The sequence below is a fragment of the Oncorhynchus clarkii genome, chromosome 29 (assembly GCF_045791955.1).
Source record: "Oncorhynchus clarkii lewisi isolate Uvic-CL-2024 chromosome 29, UVic_Ocla_1.0, whole genome shotgun sequence".
Taxonomy (NCBI): domain Eukaryota; kingdom Metazoa; phylum Chordata; class Actinopteri; order Salmoniformes; family Salmonidae; genus Oncorhynchus; species Oncorhynchus clarkii.
The window spans coordinates 16,437,761-16,456,909 of record NC_092175.1 but is presented as its reverse complement, the minus strand read 5'-3'; the positions used below and the strand labels follow the sequence as shown (position 1 = coordinate 16,456,909).

The window sequence follows — 19,149 nt, the reverse complement described above, 5'->3', positions numbered from 1 at the left end:
CAAAGCTTTATGGATCCTGGTCAGATTGAGTACACCATAGGGCTGTGGGATCCGCTCGGCATGCAACCTAACAGTGGAGTGCTTCAATTTATTTGAACCTTTATTTAACTAGGAAAGTCAGTTAAAGAACAAATTCTTATTTTACAATGAAGGCCTAGCCCGGCCAAACCCTCCCCTAACCCGGACGATGCTGGGCCAATTGTGCACCGTCTTATAGGACTCCCAATCATGGCTGGTTGTGACACAGCCCAGGATCGAACCAGGATCTGTAGTGACGCCTGCGATGCAGTGCCTTAGACCGCAGCGCCACTCCGGAGCCCTTCATAAAATGTTCTGAAAGGGAAATCTAACATGCTCCAACAACAACACTTGCCAGTAAAACAATGGCGTCTAGCACATCTTAGTTGTCAAAATGGAGTAACACCGTTATCATATATATTGGCGTGCGTCTGTAACTAGAATGTTATTGTCTGATGTCTTACCTGACCCAGAAAACTGAAGCCAAGATCAGGCCCGCGGCGCCAAAGACGACACACACAGAGATCATAACTGCAGAGGTGGACACAAACAGAGAAGAGGATAGAGTGAACACAAAGGATGAGAAATGGTGTTTGAAATTTAATCACTTTCAATCGTTTATAAATAGTTCTGTATATTTGCATCATACTAAGGCAGTTTAGTAGGGCTGGCCTGGGTGCTCCGTGCTGCTCCTACATCATAAACGTGTCTCTACTTTCAACTCATGAAGCCACTTACTGACGAGGAGACTGTCCTTGGAGGTGTATGGGACGGCTATGAGGCCATCAGGTCCTCCCGCTCCAACTCTGCCCAGAGCCCCGGTGGCAGGCTGGAGGGCCTGGGTGGAGGGCTGGGTGGTGTTGGGCTGCCCCGCCGAGGGTTGGACCTGCCCTCTCATTCTGGGAGCCTCTGTCTGAGTCCTAGCTGCCTTGGAGTGGGTGTCTGGGAGAGAGAGAGATTGAAAGATTAAGAGAGAGAGAGAGATTAAAGGATTAAGCGCGAGAGAGAGTGAAAGAGACATTAATATTGTTGTGGTGTAGATAATGTTTTGGATGTAGCGACACGCATCTATAGAAAAGTGACTGAAACCTCTGAAATAAAAAAAATGCATAGAAATGCATACAGAATGTATCACCTGATTGTTTTGATTGTTTGACCTCAGACACTTCCTGTTTGGCAATGACAGAGTGAAGGAAGTCAATCTCTTCATCTAGATCAGAGAAGGATGTGACTTTACCTGAGGAGAAAGACAGGGGAAGATAGAACTGTGAGTCTGTGTGAACATATTACCTTGGTTCAGGATATGAAGAGGTTTTATTGTCACATGCACCAGATAGGTGCAGTGAAATGTGTTGTTTTACAGGGGTAGCCATAGTAGTATGGCACCCCTGGAGCAAATTAGGGTTAAGTGCCTTGCTTAAGGGCACATCTACAGATTTTTCACCTTGCTGGCTCAGGTATTCCAAGCAGCGACCTTTCGGTTACTGGCCCAACACACTAACCTCTAGAATACATATACATTGTACTTCTACATTTGGGAGTTGGTAACCATATAAATGAGAACAGTGTGGTGTGTGAAAGAGCAATATTTAGATGAAACAGGGCATCCTGTGTGTCTGAAGAAATAAGCCTGTGTGGTGTTGTGTGACTGCAGGTGTATGAAGCAGACCAAGGGAGAGTGAGAGTGTTCGTTTGTTTGTGTGTGTGTGTGTGTGTGTGTGTGTATGATGGACAGAGAGTGTGCCAGTGTGTGTTTGTTTGGGATGCAGTGAAAAGGAGACAAAGCCAGGGTGTTGTTCCAACAGCTCTGTTGGCCAGACAGTAGGCCACATTCCAGAACTGGGCCACAGTTCTCCCTGGTTACCAGGGTACGTAGTGTGTGTGTGGCCAGGGGATGGAGCCCGGCAGGGGGCTTGTGCGATCACCCCGCCCCCCCCCCCTGACTCGGCCCTGCTCCCTCTCTCACACTCACACACACACACACACACACACACACACACACACACACACACACACACACACACACACACACACACACACACACACACACACACACACACACACACACACACACACACACACACACACACACACACACACACACACACACAGCCCTAAATCTCACTCAGCTGAGTGCTAATGGTGATGAGAAATGGCTAATCTCACCCACTCCATTGTGGAGCATTTCCATTCAGGATTTACCCCAGTGCTTAGACTTTTCTGTTTCCATCTACGCCGGCCCGGCACCCGTGGCTGACTGGGCCATGGCTCCGGCAGACCTGCTCTCACTTGGGGCCAAAGCCCGGCCACTGGTACTTTTCAGCTTCTTTTTTTTACATAACAATGGCTAACTGTGAACTTTAACACCTTCTCAGAAAGCAACTGTTTTGATTATGCAGAGGTTGTTGATTCTGCTCTTCACAAGTCCTCACCGTCGGCCCTAGCTATGGAAAATACAATTTCCCTCGTATAACTTAAGAGTGTATAAACTAGTGTAACAGTCGAAACGCAGTAAGTTACTCCAAAAGACCAGGGAATTCCACACTGTTTACATGATGAGCTAAATATGATTGAGATTCAATATTGGAATGCTGTAGTGAAACAGCATGAGCCATATCACCGCCCGAGCCACCGTGGTGAACATGCTTAATGTACAGTCTGACCGGGTTTGTATTAGCGAAAGCTCTGTCTCATTAATGATGAAGGCGGTGTTGTCCTCTCCAGAAGGGCGGCCATCTGGCGGTGGTAATGTGCGTGATATGACGTGGCAGCACTTTCACTCTGTGCTTTGTTACTTTTTTGACCCCCCCCCCCTTCTATCCCTGGACATTTAGTGTGCTCCACAGCAGGTGTCAGTGGGGGTGGGTCACGCCATCTGTACTCTGCAGGTGGTGGAGTGCTCCAAGTGTGCCAGTGTACTTGCCAGCAAGAGCACTATTTCTACCCTACTTCGTTAGCCAACTGCAAAGTCTGAGGAAAAAGGACAAAATAAGAAAGAAAATGAGAACTTTCCTGAGATATTGTGAATGGTATGAGTACAGGAGTGAGAGGGTACATAATAAGAATCTGTGTGTATTACATCAAGTTGGCAAGATGCAGTAGGTGGTATAGAGTACAGTATATACATATGAGATGAGTAATGCAGGGTATGAAAACATTATATGAAGTGGCATTGTTTAAAGTGGCTAGTGACACATTGATGTAATAAATGTGTCACTAGCCACTTTAAACAATGCCACTTCATATAATGTTTTCATACCCTGCATTACTCATCTCATATGTATATACTGTACTCTATACCACCTACTGCATCTTGCCTATGCCGTTCTGTACCATCACTCATATATTTTTATGTGCATATTCTTTATCCCTTTACACTTGTGTGTATAAGGTAGTTGTTGTGAAATTGTTTAGGTTAGATTAATCGTTGGTTAGTGCTGCATTGTCGGGAACTAGAAGCACAAGCATTTCGCTACACTCGCATTAACCTCTGCTAACCGTGTGTATGTGACAAATCAAATTTGATTTGATTTGGAACCACAGAAAATGGAGCGTGTATTTGTATGTTTTTTGTCTGAGTGAGAGTGTCTAGTACATAGAGACACCAGGAACGAGGAAATGGACGTGTGTGCCAGTAGATCCTCGCATACTGACTAAGCATACACCTCTCCTTGTGTCGGAGAGCAGCTTTTGGCAACAGCTTGATAATTACCCACAACCCCCCAATATCATGATAATTACCCATAACCCCCCAATAGGTGTCCAGTGGGGTGGTAAGTTACTGCAAACAAACAATAAACAAGTAAACAGTGACCCATCTGTGAGGTTCTCTTACTCCACTTACAAGACATTTACAGCACATTTGTAATCTCCCATTCCTCACGCTGGCTACACCAGGACAACACAATCAGTTACCGATCATTTCCCAATACAACATGAAGACACATACTGACATTTGTATTTCCAGTGGGCGCTGCCCTGCTCTTGTTAGTGAAAGGAAAGGTCTAAAGGAACACTGAATGAAAGTATCTACATTTTAGTCATTTAGCAGACGCTCTTACATTACTGCATGACTACATTACTGCATGACTACATTACTGCATGACTACATTACTGCATGACTACATTACTGCATGACTACATTACTGCATGACTACATTACTGCATGACTTCCAATATTACAGTTGATCTCACTGACTTATATTTCTCGGGGGGAGGGGTCATTCTGAGGGTCTACTGCTGCCCTCTTGTGGCAAAGTGAACAATGCACCGGTGAGTCTTTTCAAAAGTCCCTCCAATATCTTGCACTAGACGGGCAAGAACATGCTCTACACCACATGGCTTCCTCTTGACCACATACGGGCAAGAACATGCTCTACACCACATGGCTTCCTCTTGACCACATACGGCAAAGCTTGCCGGCCCAGGTGTGTATTCCGGTCGGAGGTACTTAGTCATCATCCCTACTCTTCCATCCTCAACAACACATCTCTCTCTCCATGTTCACACTTGCAGTAGCTACGCAGCACCATTGACATATGTGTAAAACACAGCATAAAACTACTTTTCAAGTGAATTATTCACCCTCTAACCCAAACACCAAACTGTGAATATCTTGTATTTATTTTTAAGAACACAGACTTAGGTCTGACTATGGAGGGGTCAGTCTGACCACAGTTTTACATGCTGTTGATGACCAAGGTAGAATCACCTACATGGACAAGAAGTGACACAGTCAATAAACATAGTCACGCACACACACACACAGTCCCTGGGTACAGCTCTGCTATCAGTACATACTGTGTGTATACATATCTAGTTCCCCTGACTGTTTCACAGCGTTGTTACCAGACAAAGCCCAGGCTCCAAGGCAGGGAGTGTTTACTTATGGGAGTGTACGCCTTGATGTCAAACACAGGCTTGTCCTACACGCATAGACTACTGTTCCACTCACTATACTCACCTAGCTCCTGGAATTTACCTACCCTCTCACCTCTACTCCTCAGGCCATCATGGTGCCCACTGAAAAACAGTCCTACTCTTCCTTTTCTGATGGTATGCATATTGTGCCTACCCATGACAACTTGACCAACATACAAAGCATGGCACCTACACTCACATATCTGTGTATCAGTGTGCTTGTGAAAAAGAAAACAAAGATGAAGTATGCTTGAAGTATGCGTTTGTGTAAATGTGTCTGTATTACATGCTGCTGTGGAGTGCCTCTGCTTCCTGTTCTCACCCTGCTGCTCTCTCATGCATAGTCTAAGACATCTGGGCTGCCACATTGAATAATGTATCCGTTTCTATTCCTCTAGGTCCCACATAAGCCCCTATCTGGTCCCACTGTGTCTGGGTGGGTTTCTCTCTCGGTGTACAACACGCATGGCTGTACTGGAAGAACCACAAAAGCCAGCCTCAATAGATATGGCCTATGGAAGACAAGAATATGCTAAAAAAATAAGCACAAATATGTTTAGCACGTAGAAGGAGCATAAAAGCAAAGGCTTTGAATGGCGATTCAACTGATTTCTGATCTCTCGGATTTGGAGTAAATCTCCATTGAAGTACACCGGATCCTGTACATGGGCGCTGTGACTGAGGTAGGTTGCCTACACCTACTGGGCCAGTCTGTCCTAGCCGACCCTCACCCTCTCAGGCTCATGTAAGAGGCTTAACCTAGCTCGGTGGTCTGTAGCACTCACAACACACCATACCACAGCACAACCCGATGGCCAACCTGCCGACCGACCGACAGACAGACAGACCGACGGCTAACCTGCCGACCGACCGACCGACAGACAGACCGATGGCTAACCTGCCGACCGACCGACAGACAGACCGACAGACCGACCGACAGACGGCTAACCTGCCGACCAACAGACAGACAGACAGACAGAGACAGACAGACAGACACAGAGAAAGAGAGAGACAGACATGCAGTACACTGGGTGATTAAAGGCGGTGGTCATGTGTCTGCCCAGCTAAACATATGAGGGAGAAAGAACGTTTTTGTAATGTTACCCACAATGTTCCTCTAATACCAAGAGTGGACAAAGCTGTCATCAAGGCAAAAGGGTGGCTACCTTGAAGAATCTCAAATATAAAATGTATATACATTTGTTTAACACGATTCCATGTGTATTATTACATGGTTTTTATGTCTTCACTATTCAAAAGCCCTGGAATGAGTAGGTGTGTCCAAACATTTGACTGGTACTGTATATTGTTAAGAATGTGAGAGTAGGGGGACTCCCCTATCGAGTCTAGAACCCAGGCCACCAGCACCAAGGATGTACGCCCTAACCACTTTCCCAATAAGGAACATCTCTAGATGAGCTTATTGGACCAGTATAGTTAGGCCCTGTCCAGAATAAACCCAAACCCCTCGTCCCTAGGCACTTGTATAGATCTGAAACAACTTGATAGGTGTAATAGGGTGAATGCACTTTGAAGTCATTCGCACCTCTGTTAATAAAAGTACACTCACTACATGTTTTGGTATTGATCACAGTGATTCAGGAGTATCATTTAAAACAGGTTAACATGCCCCACCAACATTAGACAACTAGACAGAAAGCTCTTAAATTGCTGAAATAAGTCAATCAAATCAGCGAGGAGAATTGTCCGATTCATCTAAATCTGACACAGACATGGTGGTGTGGCAGGAAGATCAGAGTGCCGTGAACCAAGAGGTTGTGAGTTCAAATCCCAGGTGAGGAACATGAATAATAACTGCTGTATAAATCAACATGCACAATGTAATCACCTATATCAAAGTGTGTCAAATTCGTAAGTTAAATGCACTGTGTGAGTGAGTATCCTTAACCTTGCCAACAGACAAAGAGCTATGAATGGATAAGTGGTTCACCAATCAGGGCCTTGATTGGCTCGGAAACAGTGATGTACAACAAAATGGGGGAACATCAGGCAACTGACACACATAAATGTTCCTGCTACGTTCACATAAAATGTGTCTAGAACATGAATATCTTATGTTCTGAGAACATGCCAGCCATGTTCTGTGTAAGTTCTATTTGACATTAAGGGAATGGTCTCTTGGAAGCATTCCTTGCACATCACAGGAACATTCCCACGAAAACGTTAATGACATTATCTAAAGTTGTGGGAATGTTTATTGTTAGCTGGGTGTGGACAGCAGGGGGGGGGGGGATTAGAGTAACACAGGATTAGACTATAGCACACAGAGAGAGGGAGAAATAAGGACAGATCGATGCAGAAGAGAGAGATCGAGGGAGAGAGAGATCGATAGGGAGAAGGAGGGAGAGAGAGATCGATAGGGAGAAGGAGGGAGAGAGAGATCGATAGGGAGAAGGAGGGAGATAGGGAGAAGGAGGGAGAGAGAGATCGATAGGGAGAAGGAGGGAGAGAGAGATCGATAGGGAGAAGAAGGGAGAAGGAGGGAGAGAGAGATCGATAGGGAGAAGAAGGGAGAAGGATGATGGGAAGGGCAAAAGAGTAAAGGAAAGAGGGACATCGAATGAGACGAAGATTGAGAGTGAACGCGGTAAGCAAGGAGGGGGACAGAGAGAGCGAGGGAGGAGGCAGATTGAGAGTGAACACGGTAAGCAAGGAGGGGGACAGAGAGCGAGGGAGGAGGCAGATTGAGAGAACGCGGTAAGCAAGGAGGGAGACAGAGAGCGAGGGAGGAGGCAGATTGAGAGAACGCAGTAAGCAAGGAGGGGGACAGAGAGAGCGAGGGAGGAGGCAGATTGAGAGAACGCGGTAAGCAAGGAGGGGGACAGAGAGAGCGAGGGAGGAGGCAGATTGAGAGAACGCGGTAAGCAAGGAGGGGGACTGAGAGAGCGAGGGAGGAGGCAGATTGAGAGAACACGGTAAGCAAGGAGGGGGACTGAGAGAGCGAGGGAGGAGGCAGATTGAGAGAATGCGGTAAGCAAGGAGGGAGACAGAGAGCGAGGGAGGATGCAGATTGAGAGAACGCAGTAAGCAAGGAGGGGGACAGAGAGAGCGAGGGAGGAGGCAGATTGAGAGAACGCGGTAAGCAAGGAGGGGGACTGAGAGAGCGAGGGAGAAGGCAGATTGAGAGTGAACGCGGTAAGCAAGGAGGGGGACTGAGAGAGCGAGGGAGGAGGCAGATTGAGAGAACGCGGTAAGCAAGGAGGGGGACAGAGAGAGCGAGGGAGGAGGCAGATTGAGAGAACGCGGAAAGCAAGGATGGGGACAGAGAGCGAGGGAGGAGGCAGATTTTTATTTTATTTTTTAAATTTTATTTCACCTTTATTTAACCAGGTAGGCAAGTTGAGAACAAGTTCTCATTTACAATTGCGACCTGGCCAAGATAAAGTTAAGCAGTTCGACACATACAACGACACAGTTACACATGGAGTAAAACAAACATACAGTCAATAATACAGTAGAAACAAGTCTATATACGATGTGAGCAAATGAGGTGAGATAAGGGAGGTAAAGGCAAAAAAGGCCATGGTGGCAAAGTAAATACAATATATCAAGTAAAACACTGGAATGGTAGATTTGCAATGGGAGAATGTGCAAAGTAGAAATTAAAATAATGGGGTGCAAAGGAGCAAAATAAATAAATAAATTAAATACAGTAGGGAAAGAGGTAGTTGTTTGGGCTAAATTATAGGTGGGCTATGTACAGGTGCAGTAATCTGTGAGCTGCTCTGACAGTTGGTGCTTAAAGCTAGTGAGGGAGATAAGTGTTTCCAGTTTCAGAGATTTTTGTAGTTCGTTCCAGTCATTGGCAGCAGAGAACTGGAAGGAGAGGCGGCCAAAGAAAGAATTGGTTTTGGGGGTGACTAGAGAGATATACCTGCTGGAGCGTGTGCTACAGGTGGGAGATGCAATGGTGACCAGCGAGCTGAGATAAGGGGGGACTTTACCTAACAGGGTCTTGTAGATGACATGGAGCCAGTGGGTTTGGCGACGAGTATGAAGCGAGGGCCAGCCAACGAGAGCGTACAGGTCGCAATGGTGGGTAGTATATGGGGCTTTGGTGACAAAACGGATTGCACTGTGATAGACTGCATCCAATTTGTTGAGTAGGGTATTGGAGGCTATTTTGTAAATGACATCGCCAAAGTCGAGGATTGGTAGGATGGTCAGTTTTACAAGGCAGCATGAGTGAAGGATGCTTTGTTGCGAAATAGGAAGCCAATTCTAGATTTAACTTTGGATTGGAGATGTTTGATATGGGTCTGGAAGGAGAGTTTACAATCTAACCAGACACCTAAGTATTTGTAGTTGTCCACGTATTCTAAGTCAGAGCCGTCCAGAGTAGTAATGTTGGACAGGCGGGTAGGTACAGGTAGCGATCGGTTGAAGAGCATGCATTTAGTTTTACTTGTATTTAAGAGCAATTGGAGGCCACGGAAGGAGAGTTGTATGGCATTGAAGCTTGCCTGGAGGGTTGTCAACACAGTGTTGAGAGAACGCAGTAAGCAAGGAGGGGGACAGAGAGAGCGAGGGAGGAGGCAGATTGAGAGAACGCGGTAAGCAAGGAGGGAGACTGAGCGAGCGAGGGAGGAGGTAGATTGAGAGAATGCAGTAAGCAAGGAGGGGGACAGAGAGAGCGAGGGAGGAGGCAGATTGAGAGAACGCAGTAAGCAAGGAGGGGGACAGAGAGAGCGAGGGAGGAGACAGATTGAGAGAACGCGGTAAGCAAGGAGGGGGACTGAGAGAGCGAGGGAGGAGGCAGATTGAGAGAACGCGGTAAGCAAGGCGGGGGACTGAGAGAGCGAGGGAGGAGTCAGATTGAGAGAATGCGGTATAAGCAAAGAGGGGGACAGAGAGCGAGGGAAGGGGCAGATTGAGAGAACGCGGTAAGCAAGGAGGGGGACAGAGAGAGCGAGGGAGGAGGGAGATTGAGAGAACACGGTAAGCAAGGAGGGGGACAGAGAGAGCGAGGGAGGAGGCAGATTGAGAGAACGCGGTAAGCAAGGAGGGAGACAGAGAGAGCGAGGGAGAAGGCAGATTGAGAGTGAACGCGGTAAGCAAGGCGGGGGACTGAGAGAGCGAGGGAGGAGGCAGATTGAGAGAACGCGGTATAAGCAAGGAGGGGGACAGAGAGCGAGGGAAGGGGCAGATTGAGAGAACGCGGTAAGCAAGGAGGGGGACAGAGAGCGAGGGAGAAGGCAGATTGAGAGTGAACGCGGTAAGCAAGGAGGGGGACTGAGAGAGCGAGGGAGGAGGCAGATTGAGAGAACGCGGTAAGCAAGGAGGGGGACTGAGAGCGAGGGAGGAGGCAGATTGAGAGAACACGGTAAGCAAGGAGGGGGACTGAGAGAGCGAGGGAGGAGGCAGATTGAGAGTGAACGCGGTAAGCAAGGAGGGGGCAGAGAGCGAGGGAGGAGGCAGATTGAGAGTGAACGCGGTAAGCAAGGAGGGGGACAGAGAGCGAGGGAGGAAGCAGATTGAGAGAACGCGGTAAGCAAGGAGGGGGACAGAGAGCGAGGGAGGAGGCAGATTGAGAGTGAACGCGGTAAGCAAGGAGGGGGACAGAGAGCGAGGGAGGAGGCAGATTGAGAGAACGCGGTAAGCAAGGAGGGGGGCAGAGAGCAAGGGAGGAGGCAGATTGAGAGAACGCGGTAAGCAAGGAGGGGGACAGAGAGCGAGGGAGGAGGCAGATTGAGAGTGAACGCGGTAAGCAAGGAGGGGGACAGAGAGCGAGGGAGGAGGCAGATTGAGAGAACGCGGTAAGCAAGGAGGGGGGCAGAGAGCGACGGAGGAGGCAGATTGAGAGTGAAAGCGGTAAGCAAGGAGGTGGACAGAGAGCGAGGGAGGAGGCCGATTGAGAGTGAACGCGGTAAGCAAGGAGGGGGACAGAGAGCGAGGGAGAAGGCAGATTGAGAGTGAACGCGGAAAGCAAGGAGGGGGACTGAGAGAGCGAGGGAGGATGCAGATTGAGAGAACGCGGTAAGCAAGGAGGGGGACTGAGAGCGAGGGAGGAGGCAGATTGAGAGAACACGGTAAGCAAGGAGGGGGACTGAGAGAGCGAGGGAGGAGGCAGATTGAGAGAACACGGTAAGCAAGGAGGGGGACTGAGAGAGCGAGGGAGGAGGCAGATTGAGAGTGAACGCGGTAAGCAAGGCGGGGGACTGAGAGAGCGAGGGAGGAGGCAGATTGAGAGAACGCGGTATAAGCAAGGAGGGGGACAGAGAGCGAGGGAAGGGGCAGATTGAGAGAACGCGGTAAGCAAGGAGGGGGACAGAGAGCGAGGGAGAAGGCAGATTGAGAGTGAACGCGGTAAGCAAGGAGGGGGACTGAGAGAGCGAGGGAGGAGGCAGATTGAGAGAACGCGGTAAGCAAGGAGGGGGACTGAGAGCGAGGGAGGAGGCAGATTGAGAGAACACGGTAAGCAAGGAGGGGGACTGAGAGAGCGAGGGAGGAGGCAGATTGAGAGAACACGGTAAGCAAGGAGGGGGACTGAGAGAGCGAGGGAGGAGGCAGATTGAGAGTGAACGCGGTAAGCAAGGAGGGGGACAGAGAGAGCGAGGGAGGAGGCAGATTGAGAGTGAACGCGGTAAGCAAGGAGGGGGACAGAGAGCGAGGGAGGAGGCAGATTGAGAGAATGCGGTAAGCAAGGAGGGGGGCAGAGAGCGACGGAGGAGGCAGATTGAGAGTGAAAGCGGTAAGCAAGGAGGTGGACAGAGAGCGAGGGAGGAGGCCGATTGAGAGTGAACGCGGTAAGCAAGGAGGGGGACTGAGAGAGCGAGGGAGGAGGCAGATTGAGAGTGAACGCGGTAAGCAAGGAGGGGGACTGAGAGAGCGAAGGAGGAGGCAGATTGAGAGTGAACACGGTAAGCAAGGCGGGGGACTGAGAGAGCGAGGGAGGAGGCAGATTGAGAGAACGCGGTATAAGCAAGGAGGGGGACAGAGAGCGAGGGAAGGGGCAGATTGAGAGAATGCGGAAAGCAAGGATGGGGACTGAGAGAGCGAGGGAGGAGGCAGATTGAGAGAACGCAGATAAGCAAGGAGGGGGACAGAGAGAGCGAGGGAGGAGGCAGATTGAGAGAACGCGGTAAGCAAGGAGGGGGACTGAGAGAGCGAGGGAGGGGGCAGATTGAGAGAATGCAGTAAGCAAGGAGGGGGACAGAGAGAGCGAGGGAGGAGGCAGATTGAGAGAACACAGTAAGCAAGGAGGGGGACAGAGAGAGCGAGGGAGGAGGCAGATTGAGAGAATGCAGTAAGCAAGGAGGGGGACAGAGAGCGAGGGAAGGGGCAGATTGAGAGAACGCGGTAAATAAGGAGGGGGACAGAGAGCGAGGGAGAAGGCAGATTGAGAGTGAACGCGGTAAGCAAGGAGGGGGACTGAGAGAGCGAAGGAGGAGGCAGATTGAGAGAACGCGGTAAGCAAGGCGGGGGACTGAGAGAGCGAGAGAGGAGGCAGATTGAGAGTGAACGCGGTAAGCAAGGAGGGGGACTGAGAGAGCGAGGGAGGAGGCAGATTGAGAGAACGCGGTAAGCAAGGAGGGGGACTGAGAGCGAGGGAGGAGGCAGATTGAGAGAACACGGTAAGCAAGGAGGGGGACTGAGAGAGCGAGGGAGGAGGCAGATTGAGAGAATGCGGTAAGCAAGGAGGGGGGCAGAGAGCGACGGAGGAGGCAGATTGAGAGTGAAAGCGGTAAGCAAGGAGGTGGACAGAGAGCGAGGGAGGAGGCCGATTGAGAGTGAACGCGGTAAGCAAGGAGGGGGACTGAGAGAGCGAGGGAGGAGGCAGATTGAGAGAACGCGGTAAGCAAGGAGGGGGACTGAGAGCGAGGGAGGAGGCAGATTGAGAGAACACGGTAAGCAAGGAGGGGGACTGAGAGAGCGAGGGAGGAGGCAGATTGAGAGAACACGGTAAGCAAGGAGGGGGACTGAGAGAGCGAGGGAGGAGGCAGATTGAGAGTGAACGCGGTAAGCAAGGAGAGAGAGAGCGAGGGAGGAGGCAGATTGAGAGTGAACGCGGTAAGCAAGGAGGGGGACAGAGAGCGAGGGAGGAGGCAGATTGAGAGAATGCGGTAAGCAAGGAGGGGGGCAGAGAGCGACGGAGGAGGCAGATTGAGAGTGAAAGCGGTAAGCAGAGAGCGAGGGGGACAGAGAGAGCGAGGGAGGAGGCAGATTGAGAGTGAACGCGGTAAGCAAGGAGGGGGACAGAGAGCGAGGGAGGAGGCAGATTGAGAGAATGCGGTAAGCAAGGAGGGGGGCAGAGAGCGACGGAGGAGGCAGATTGAGAGTGAAAGCGGTAAGCAAGGAGGTGGACAGAGAGCGAGGGAGGAGGCCGATTGAGAGTGAACGCGGTAAGCAAGGAGGGGGACTGAGAGAGCGAGGGAGGAGGCAGATTGAGAGTGAACGCGGTAAGCAAGGAGGGGGACTGAGAGAGCGAAGGAGGAGGCAGATTGAGAGTGAACACGGTAAGCAAGGCGGGGGACTGAGAGAGCGAGGGAGGAGGCAGATTGAGAGAACGCGGTATAAGCAAGGAGGGGGACAGAGAGCGAGGGAAGGGGCAGATTGAGAGAATGCGGAAAGCAAGGATGGGGACTGAGAGAGCGAGGGAGGAGGCAGATTGAGAGAACGCAGATAAGCAAGGAGGGGGACAGAGAGAGCGAGAGAGGAGGCAGATTGAGAGAACGCGGTAAGCAAGGAGGGAGACTGAGAGAGCGAGGGAGGGGGCAGATTGAGAGAATGCAGTAAGCAAGGAGGGGGACAGAGAGAGCGAGGGAGGAGGCAGATTGAGAGAACACAGTAAGCAAGGAGGGGGACAGAGAGAGCGAGGGAGGAGGCAGATTGAGAGAATGCGGTAAGCAAGGAGGGGGACAGAGAGCGAGGGAAGGGGCAGATTGAGAGAACGCGGTAAATAAGGAGGGGGACAGAGAGCGAGGGAGAAGGCAGATTGAGAGTGAACGCGGTAAGCAAGGAGGGGGACTGAGAGAGCGAAGGAGGAGGCAGATTGAGAGAACGCGGTAAGCAAGGCGGGGGACTGAGAGAGCGAGAGAGGAGGCAGATTGAGAGAACGCGGTATAAGCAAGGAGGGGGACAGAGAGCGAGGGAAGGGGCAGATTGAGAGAACGCGGTAAGCAAGGAGGGGGACAGAGAGCGAGGGAGAAGGCAGATTGAGAGTGAACGCGGTAAGCAAGGAGGGGGACAGAGAGAGCGAGGGAGGAGACAGATTGAGAGAACGCGGTAAGCAAGGAGGGGGACTGAGAGCGAGGGAGGAGGCAGATTGAGAGAACACGGTAAGCAAGGAGGGGGACTGAGAGAGCGAGGGAGGAGGCAGATTGAGAGAGAACGCGGTAAGCAAGGAGGGGGACAGAGAGAGCGAAGCAAGGAGGGGGCAGACAGATTGAGAGAACGCGGTAAGCAAGGAGGGGGACTGAGAGCGAGGGAGGAGGCAGATTGAGAGAACACGGTAAGCAAGGAGGGGGACTGAGAGAGCGAGGGAGGAGGCAGATTGAGAGTGAACGCGGTAAGCAAGGAGGGGGACAGAGAGAGCGAGGGAGGAGGCAGATTGAGAGTGAACGCGGTAAGCAAGGAGGGGGCAGAGAGCGAGGGAGGAGGCAGATTGAGAGTGAACGCGGTAAGCAAGGAGGGGGACAGAGAGCGAGGGAGGAGGCAGATTGAGAGAACGCGGTAAGCAAGGAGGGGGACAGAGAGCGAGGGAGGAGGCAGATTGAGAGTGAACGCGGTAAGCAAGGAGGGGGACAGAGAGCGAGGGAGGAGGCAGATTGAGAGAACGCGGTAAGCAAGGAGGGGGGCAGAGAGCAAGGGAGGAGGCAGATTGAGAGAACGCGGTAAGCAAGGAGGGGGACAGAGAGCGAGGGAGGAGGCAGATTGAGATTGAACGCGGTAAGCAAGGAGGGAGACTGAGAGAGCGAGGGAGGGGGCAGATTGAGAGAATGCAGTAAGCAAGGAGGGGGACAGAGAGAGCGAGGGAGGAGGCAGATTGAGAGAACGCAGTAAGCAAGGAGGGGGACAGAGAGAGCGAGGGAGGAGGCAGATTGAGAGAACGCGGTAAGCAAGGAGGGGGACAGAGAGCGAGGGAAGGGGCAGATTGAGAGAACGCGGTAAGCAAGGAGGGGGACAGAGAGCGAGGGAGAAGGCAGATTGAGAGTGAACGCGGTAAGCAAGGAGGGGGACAGAGAGCGAAGGAGGAGGCAGATTGAGAGTGAACGCGGTAAGCAAGGAGGGGGACTGAGAGAGCAGAGAGGAGGAGGCAGATTGAGAGTGAACGCGGTAAGCAAGGCGGGGGACTGAGAGAGCGAGGGAGGAGGCAGATTGAGAGTGAACGCAGTAAGCGCGGTAAGGAGGGGGACAGAGAGAGCGAGGGAGGAGACAGATAAGAACGCGGTAAGCAAGGAGGGGGACTGAAAGCGAGGGAGGAGGCAGATTGAGAGAACACGAAGCAAGGAGGGGGACTGAGAGAGCGAGGGAGGAGGCAGATTGAGAGTGAACGCGGTAAGCAAGGAGGGGGACAGAGAGCGAGGGAGAAGGCAGATTGAGAGTGAACGCGGTAAGCAAGGAGGGGGACTGAGAGAGCGAGGGAGGAGGCAGATTGAGAGTGAACGCAGTAAGCAAGGAGGGGGACAGAGAGAGCGAGGGAGGAGACAGATTGAGAGAACGCGGTAAGCAAGGAGGGGGACTGAAAGCGAGGGAGGAGGCAGATTGAGAGAACACGGTAAGCAAGGAGGGGGACTGAGAGAGCGAGGGAGGAGGCAGATTGAGAGTGAACGCGGTAAGCAAGGAGGGGGACAGAGAGAGCGAGGGAGGAGGCAGATTGAGAGTGAACGCGGTAAGCAAGGAGGGGGCAGAGAGCGAGGGAGGAGGCAGATTGAGAGTGAACGCGGTAAGCAAGGAGGGGGACAGAGAGCGAGGGAGGAGGCAGATTGAGAGAACGCGGTAAGCAAGGAGGGGGACAGAGAGCGAGGGAGGAGGCAGATTGAGAGTGAACGCGGTAAGCAAGGAGGGGGACAGAGAGCGAGGGAGGAGGCAGATTGAGAGAACGCGGTGAGCAAGGAGGGGGACAGAGAGAGCGAGGGAGGAGGCAGATTGAGAGAACGCGGTAAGCAAGGAGGGGGACTGAGAGAGCGAAGGAGGAGGCAGATTGAGAGAACGCGGTAAGCAAGGCGGGGGACAGAGAGAGCGAGGGAGGAGGCAGATTGAGAGAACGCGATAAGCAAGGAGGGAGACAGAGAGAGCGAGGGAGGAGGCAGATTGAGAGAATGCAGTAAGCAAGGAGGGTGACAGAGAGAGCGAGGGAGGAGGCAGATTGAGAGAACGCAGTAAGCAAGGAGGGGGACAGAGAGAGCGAGGGAGGAGGCAGATTGAGAGAACGCGGTAAGCAAGGAGGGGGACTGAGAGAGCGAAGGAGGAGGCAGATTGAGAGAACGCGGTAAGCAAGGCGGGGGACTGAGAGAGCGAGGGAGGAGGCAGATTGAGAGAACGCGGTATAAGCAAGGAGGGGGACAGAGAGCGAGGGAAGGGGCAGATTGAGAGAACGCGGTAAGCAAGGAGGGGGACAGAGAGCGAGGGAGAAGGCAGATTGAGAGTGAACGCGGTAAGCAAGGCGGGGGACTGAGAGAGCGAGGGAGGAGGCAGATTGAGAGAACGCGGTATAAGCAAGGAGGGGGACAGAGAGCGAGGGAAGGGGCAGATTGAGAGAACGCGGTAAGCAAGGAGGGGGACAGAGAGAGCGAGGGAGGAGGCAGATTGAGAGAACGCGGTAAGCAAGGAGGGGGACAGAGAGCGAGGGAGGAGGCAGATTGAGAGTGAACGCGGTAAGCAAGGAGGGGGACAGAGAGCGAGGGAGGAGGCAGATTGAGAGAACGCGGTAAGCAAGGAGGGGGGCAGAGAGCGACAGAGGAGGCAGATTGAGAGTGAACGCGGTAAGCAAGGAGGGGGACTGAGAGAGCGAAGGAGGAGGCAGATTGAGAGAACGCGGTAAGCAAGGAGGGGGGCAGAGAGCGACGGAGGAGGCAGATTGAGAGTGAACGCGGTAAGCAAGGAGGGGGACTGAGAGAGCGAAGGAGGAGGCAGATTGAGAGTGAACACGGTAAGCAAGGCGGGGGACTGAGAGAGCGAGGGAGGAGGCAGATTGAGAGAACGCGGTAAGCAAGGAGGGGGACAGAGAGCGAGGGAGGAGGCAGATTGAGAGTGAACGCGGTAAGCAAGGAGGGGGACAGAGAGCGAGGGAGGAGGCAGATTGAGAGAACGCGGTAAGCAAGGAGGGGGGCAGAGAGCGACGGAGGAGGCAGATTGAGAGTGAAAGCGGTAAGCAAGGAGGTGGACAGAGAGCGAGGGAGGAGGCCGATTGAGAGTGAGCGCGGTAAGCAAGGGTGGGACTGAGAGAGCGAGGGAGGAGGCAGATTGAGAGTGAACGCGGTAAGCAAGGAGGGGGACTGAGAGAGCGAAGGAGGAGGCAGATTGAGAGTGAACACGGTAAGCAAGGCGGGGGACTGAGAGAGCGAGGGAGGAGGCAGATTGAGAGAACGCGGTATAAGCAAGGAGGGGGACAGAGAGCGAGGGAAGGGGCAGATTGAGAGAATGCGGAAAGCAAGGATGGGGACTGAGAGAGCGAGGGAGGAGGCAGATTGAGAGAACGCAGATAAGCAAGGAGGGGGACAGAGAGAGCGAGGGAGGAGGCAGATTGAGAGAACGCGGTAAGCAAGGAGGGAGACTGAGAGAGCGAGGGAGGGAGCAGATTGAGAGAATGCAGTAAGCAAGGAGGGGGACAGAGAGAGCGAGGGAGGAGGCAGATTGAGAGAACGCAGTAAGCAAGGAGGGGGACAGAGAGAGCGAGGGAGGAGGCAGATTGAGAGAACGCGGTAAGCAAGGAGGGGGACAGAGAGCGAGGGAAGGGGCAGATTGAGAGAACGCGGTAAGCAAGGAGGGGGACTGAGAGAGCGAAGGAGGAGGCAGATTGAGAGTGAACGCGGTAAGCAAGGAGGGGGACAGAGAGAGCGAGGGAGGAGGCAGATTGAGAGTGAACGCGGTAAGCAAGGAGGGGGCAGAGAGCGAGGGAGGAGGCAGATTGAGAGTGAACGCGGTAAGCAAGGAGGGGGACAGAGAGCGAGGGAGGAGGCAGATTGAGAGAACGCGGTAAGCAAGGAGGGGGACAGAGAGCGAGGGAGGAGGCAGATTGAGAGTGAACGCGGTAAGCAAGGAGGGGGACAGAGAGCGAGGGAGGAGGCAGATTGAGAGAACGCGGTAAGCAAGGAGGGGGGCAGAGAGCAAGGGAGGAGGCAGATTGAGAGAACGCGGTAAGCAAGGAGGGGGACAGAGAGCGAGGGAGGAGGCAGATTGAGAGTGAACGCGGTAAGCAAGGAGGTGGACAGAGAGCGAGGGAGGAGGCCGATTGAGAGTGAACGCGGTAAGCAAGGAGGGGGACTGAGAGAGCGAGGGAGGAGGCAGATTGAGAGTGAACGCGGTAAGCAAGGAGGGGGACTGAGAGAGCGAAGGAGGAGGCAGATTGAGAGTGAACACGGTAAGCAAGGCGGGGGACTGAGAGAGCGAGGGAGGAGGCAGATTGAGAGAACGCGGTAAGCAAGGAGGGGGACAGAGAGCGAGGGAGGAGGCAGATTGAGAGTGAACGCGGTAAGCAAGGAGGGGGACAGAGAGCGAGGGAGGAGGCAGATTGAGAGAACGCGGTAAGCAAGGAGGGGGGCAGAGAGCGACGGAGGAGGCAGATTGAGAGTGAAAGCGGTAAGCAAGGAGGTGGACAGAGAGCGAGGGAGGAGACAGATTGAGAGAACGCGGTAAGCAAGGAGGGGGACTGAGAGAGCGAAGGAGGAGGCAGATTGAGAGTGAACGCGGTAAGCAAGGAGGGGGACTGAGAGAGCGAAGGAGGAGGCAGATTGAGAGTGAACACGGTAAGCAAGGCGGGGGACTGAGAGAGCGAGGGAGGAGGCAGATTGAGAAAATGCGGTATAAGCAAGGAGGGGGACAGAGAGCGAGGGAAGGGGCAGATTGAGAGAACGCGGAAAGCAAGGATGGGGACTGAGAGAGCGAGGGAGGAGGCAGATTGAGAGAACGCGGTAAGCAAGGCGGGGGACTGAGAGAGCGAGGGAGGAGGCAGATTGAGAGAACGCGGTATAAGCAAGGAGGGGGACAGAGAGCGAGGGAAGGGGCAGATTGAGAGAACGCGGTAAGCAA

At 52.6% G+C, this 19,149-nt stretch overlaps 1 protein-coding gene across 1 annotated transcript in view; it reads right to left on the bottom strand.

The window, feature by feature from the left end:
* Positions 1–19,149, bottom strand: part of LOC139388725 (neural proliferation differentiation and control protein 1-like) — a 56,188-nt gene that overhangs the window by 5,955 nt on the left and 31,084 nt on the right. Inside the window, exons 3-5 of the mRNA XM_071135591.1 lie at positions 1,154–1,255; positions 757–960; positions 483–549 (exon numbers count right to left, since the gene is read on the bottom strand). Of these exons, the coding sequence (XP_070991692.1) occupies positions 483–549; positions 757–960; positions 1,154–1,255 (373 nt within the window). The remainder of the gene's footprint in view (positions 1–482; positions 550–756; positions 961–1,153; positions 1,256–19,149) is intronic.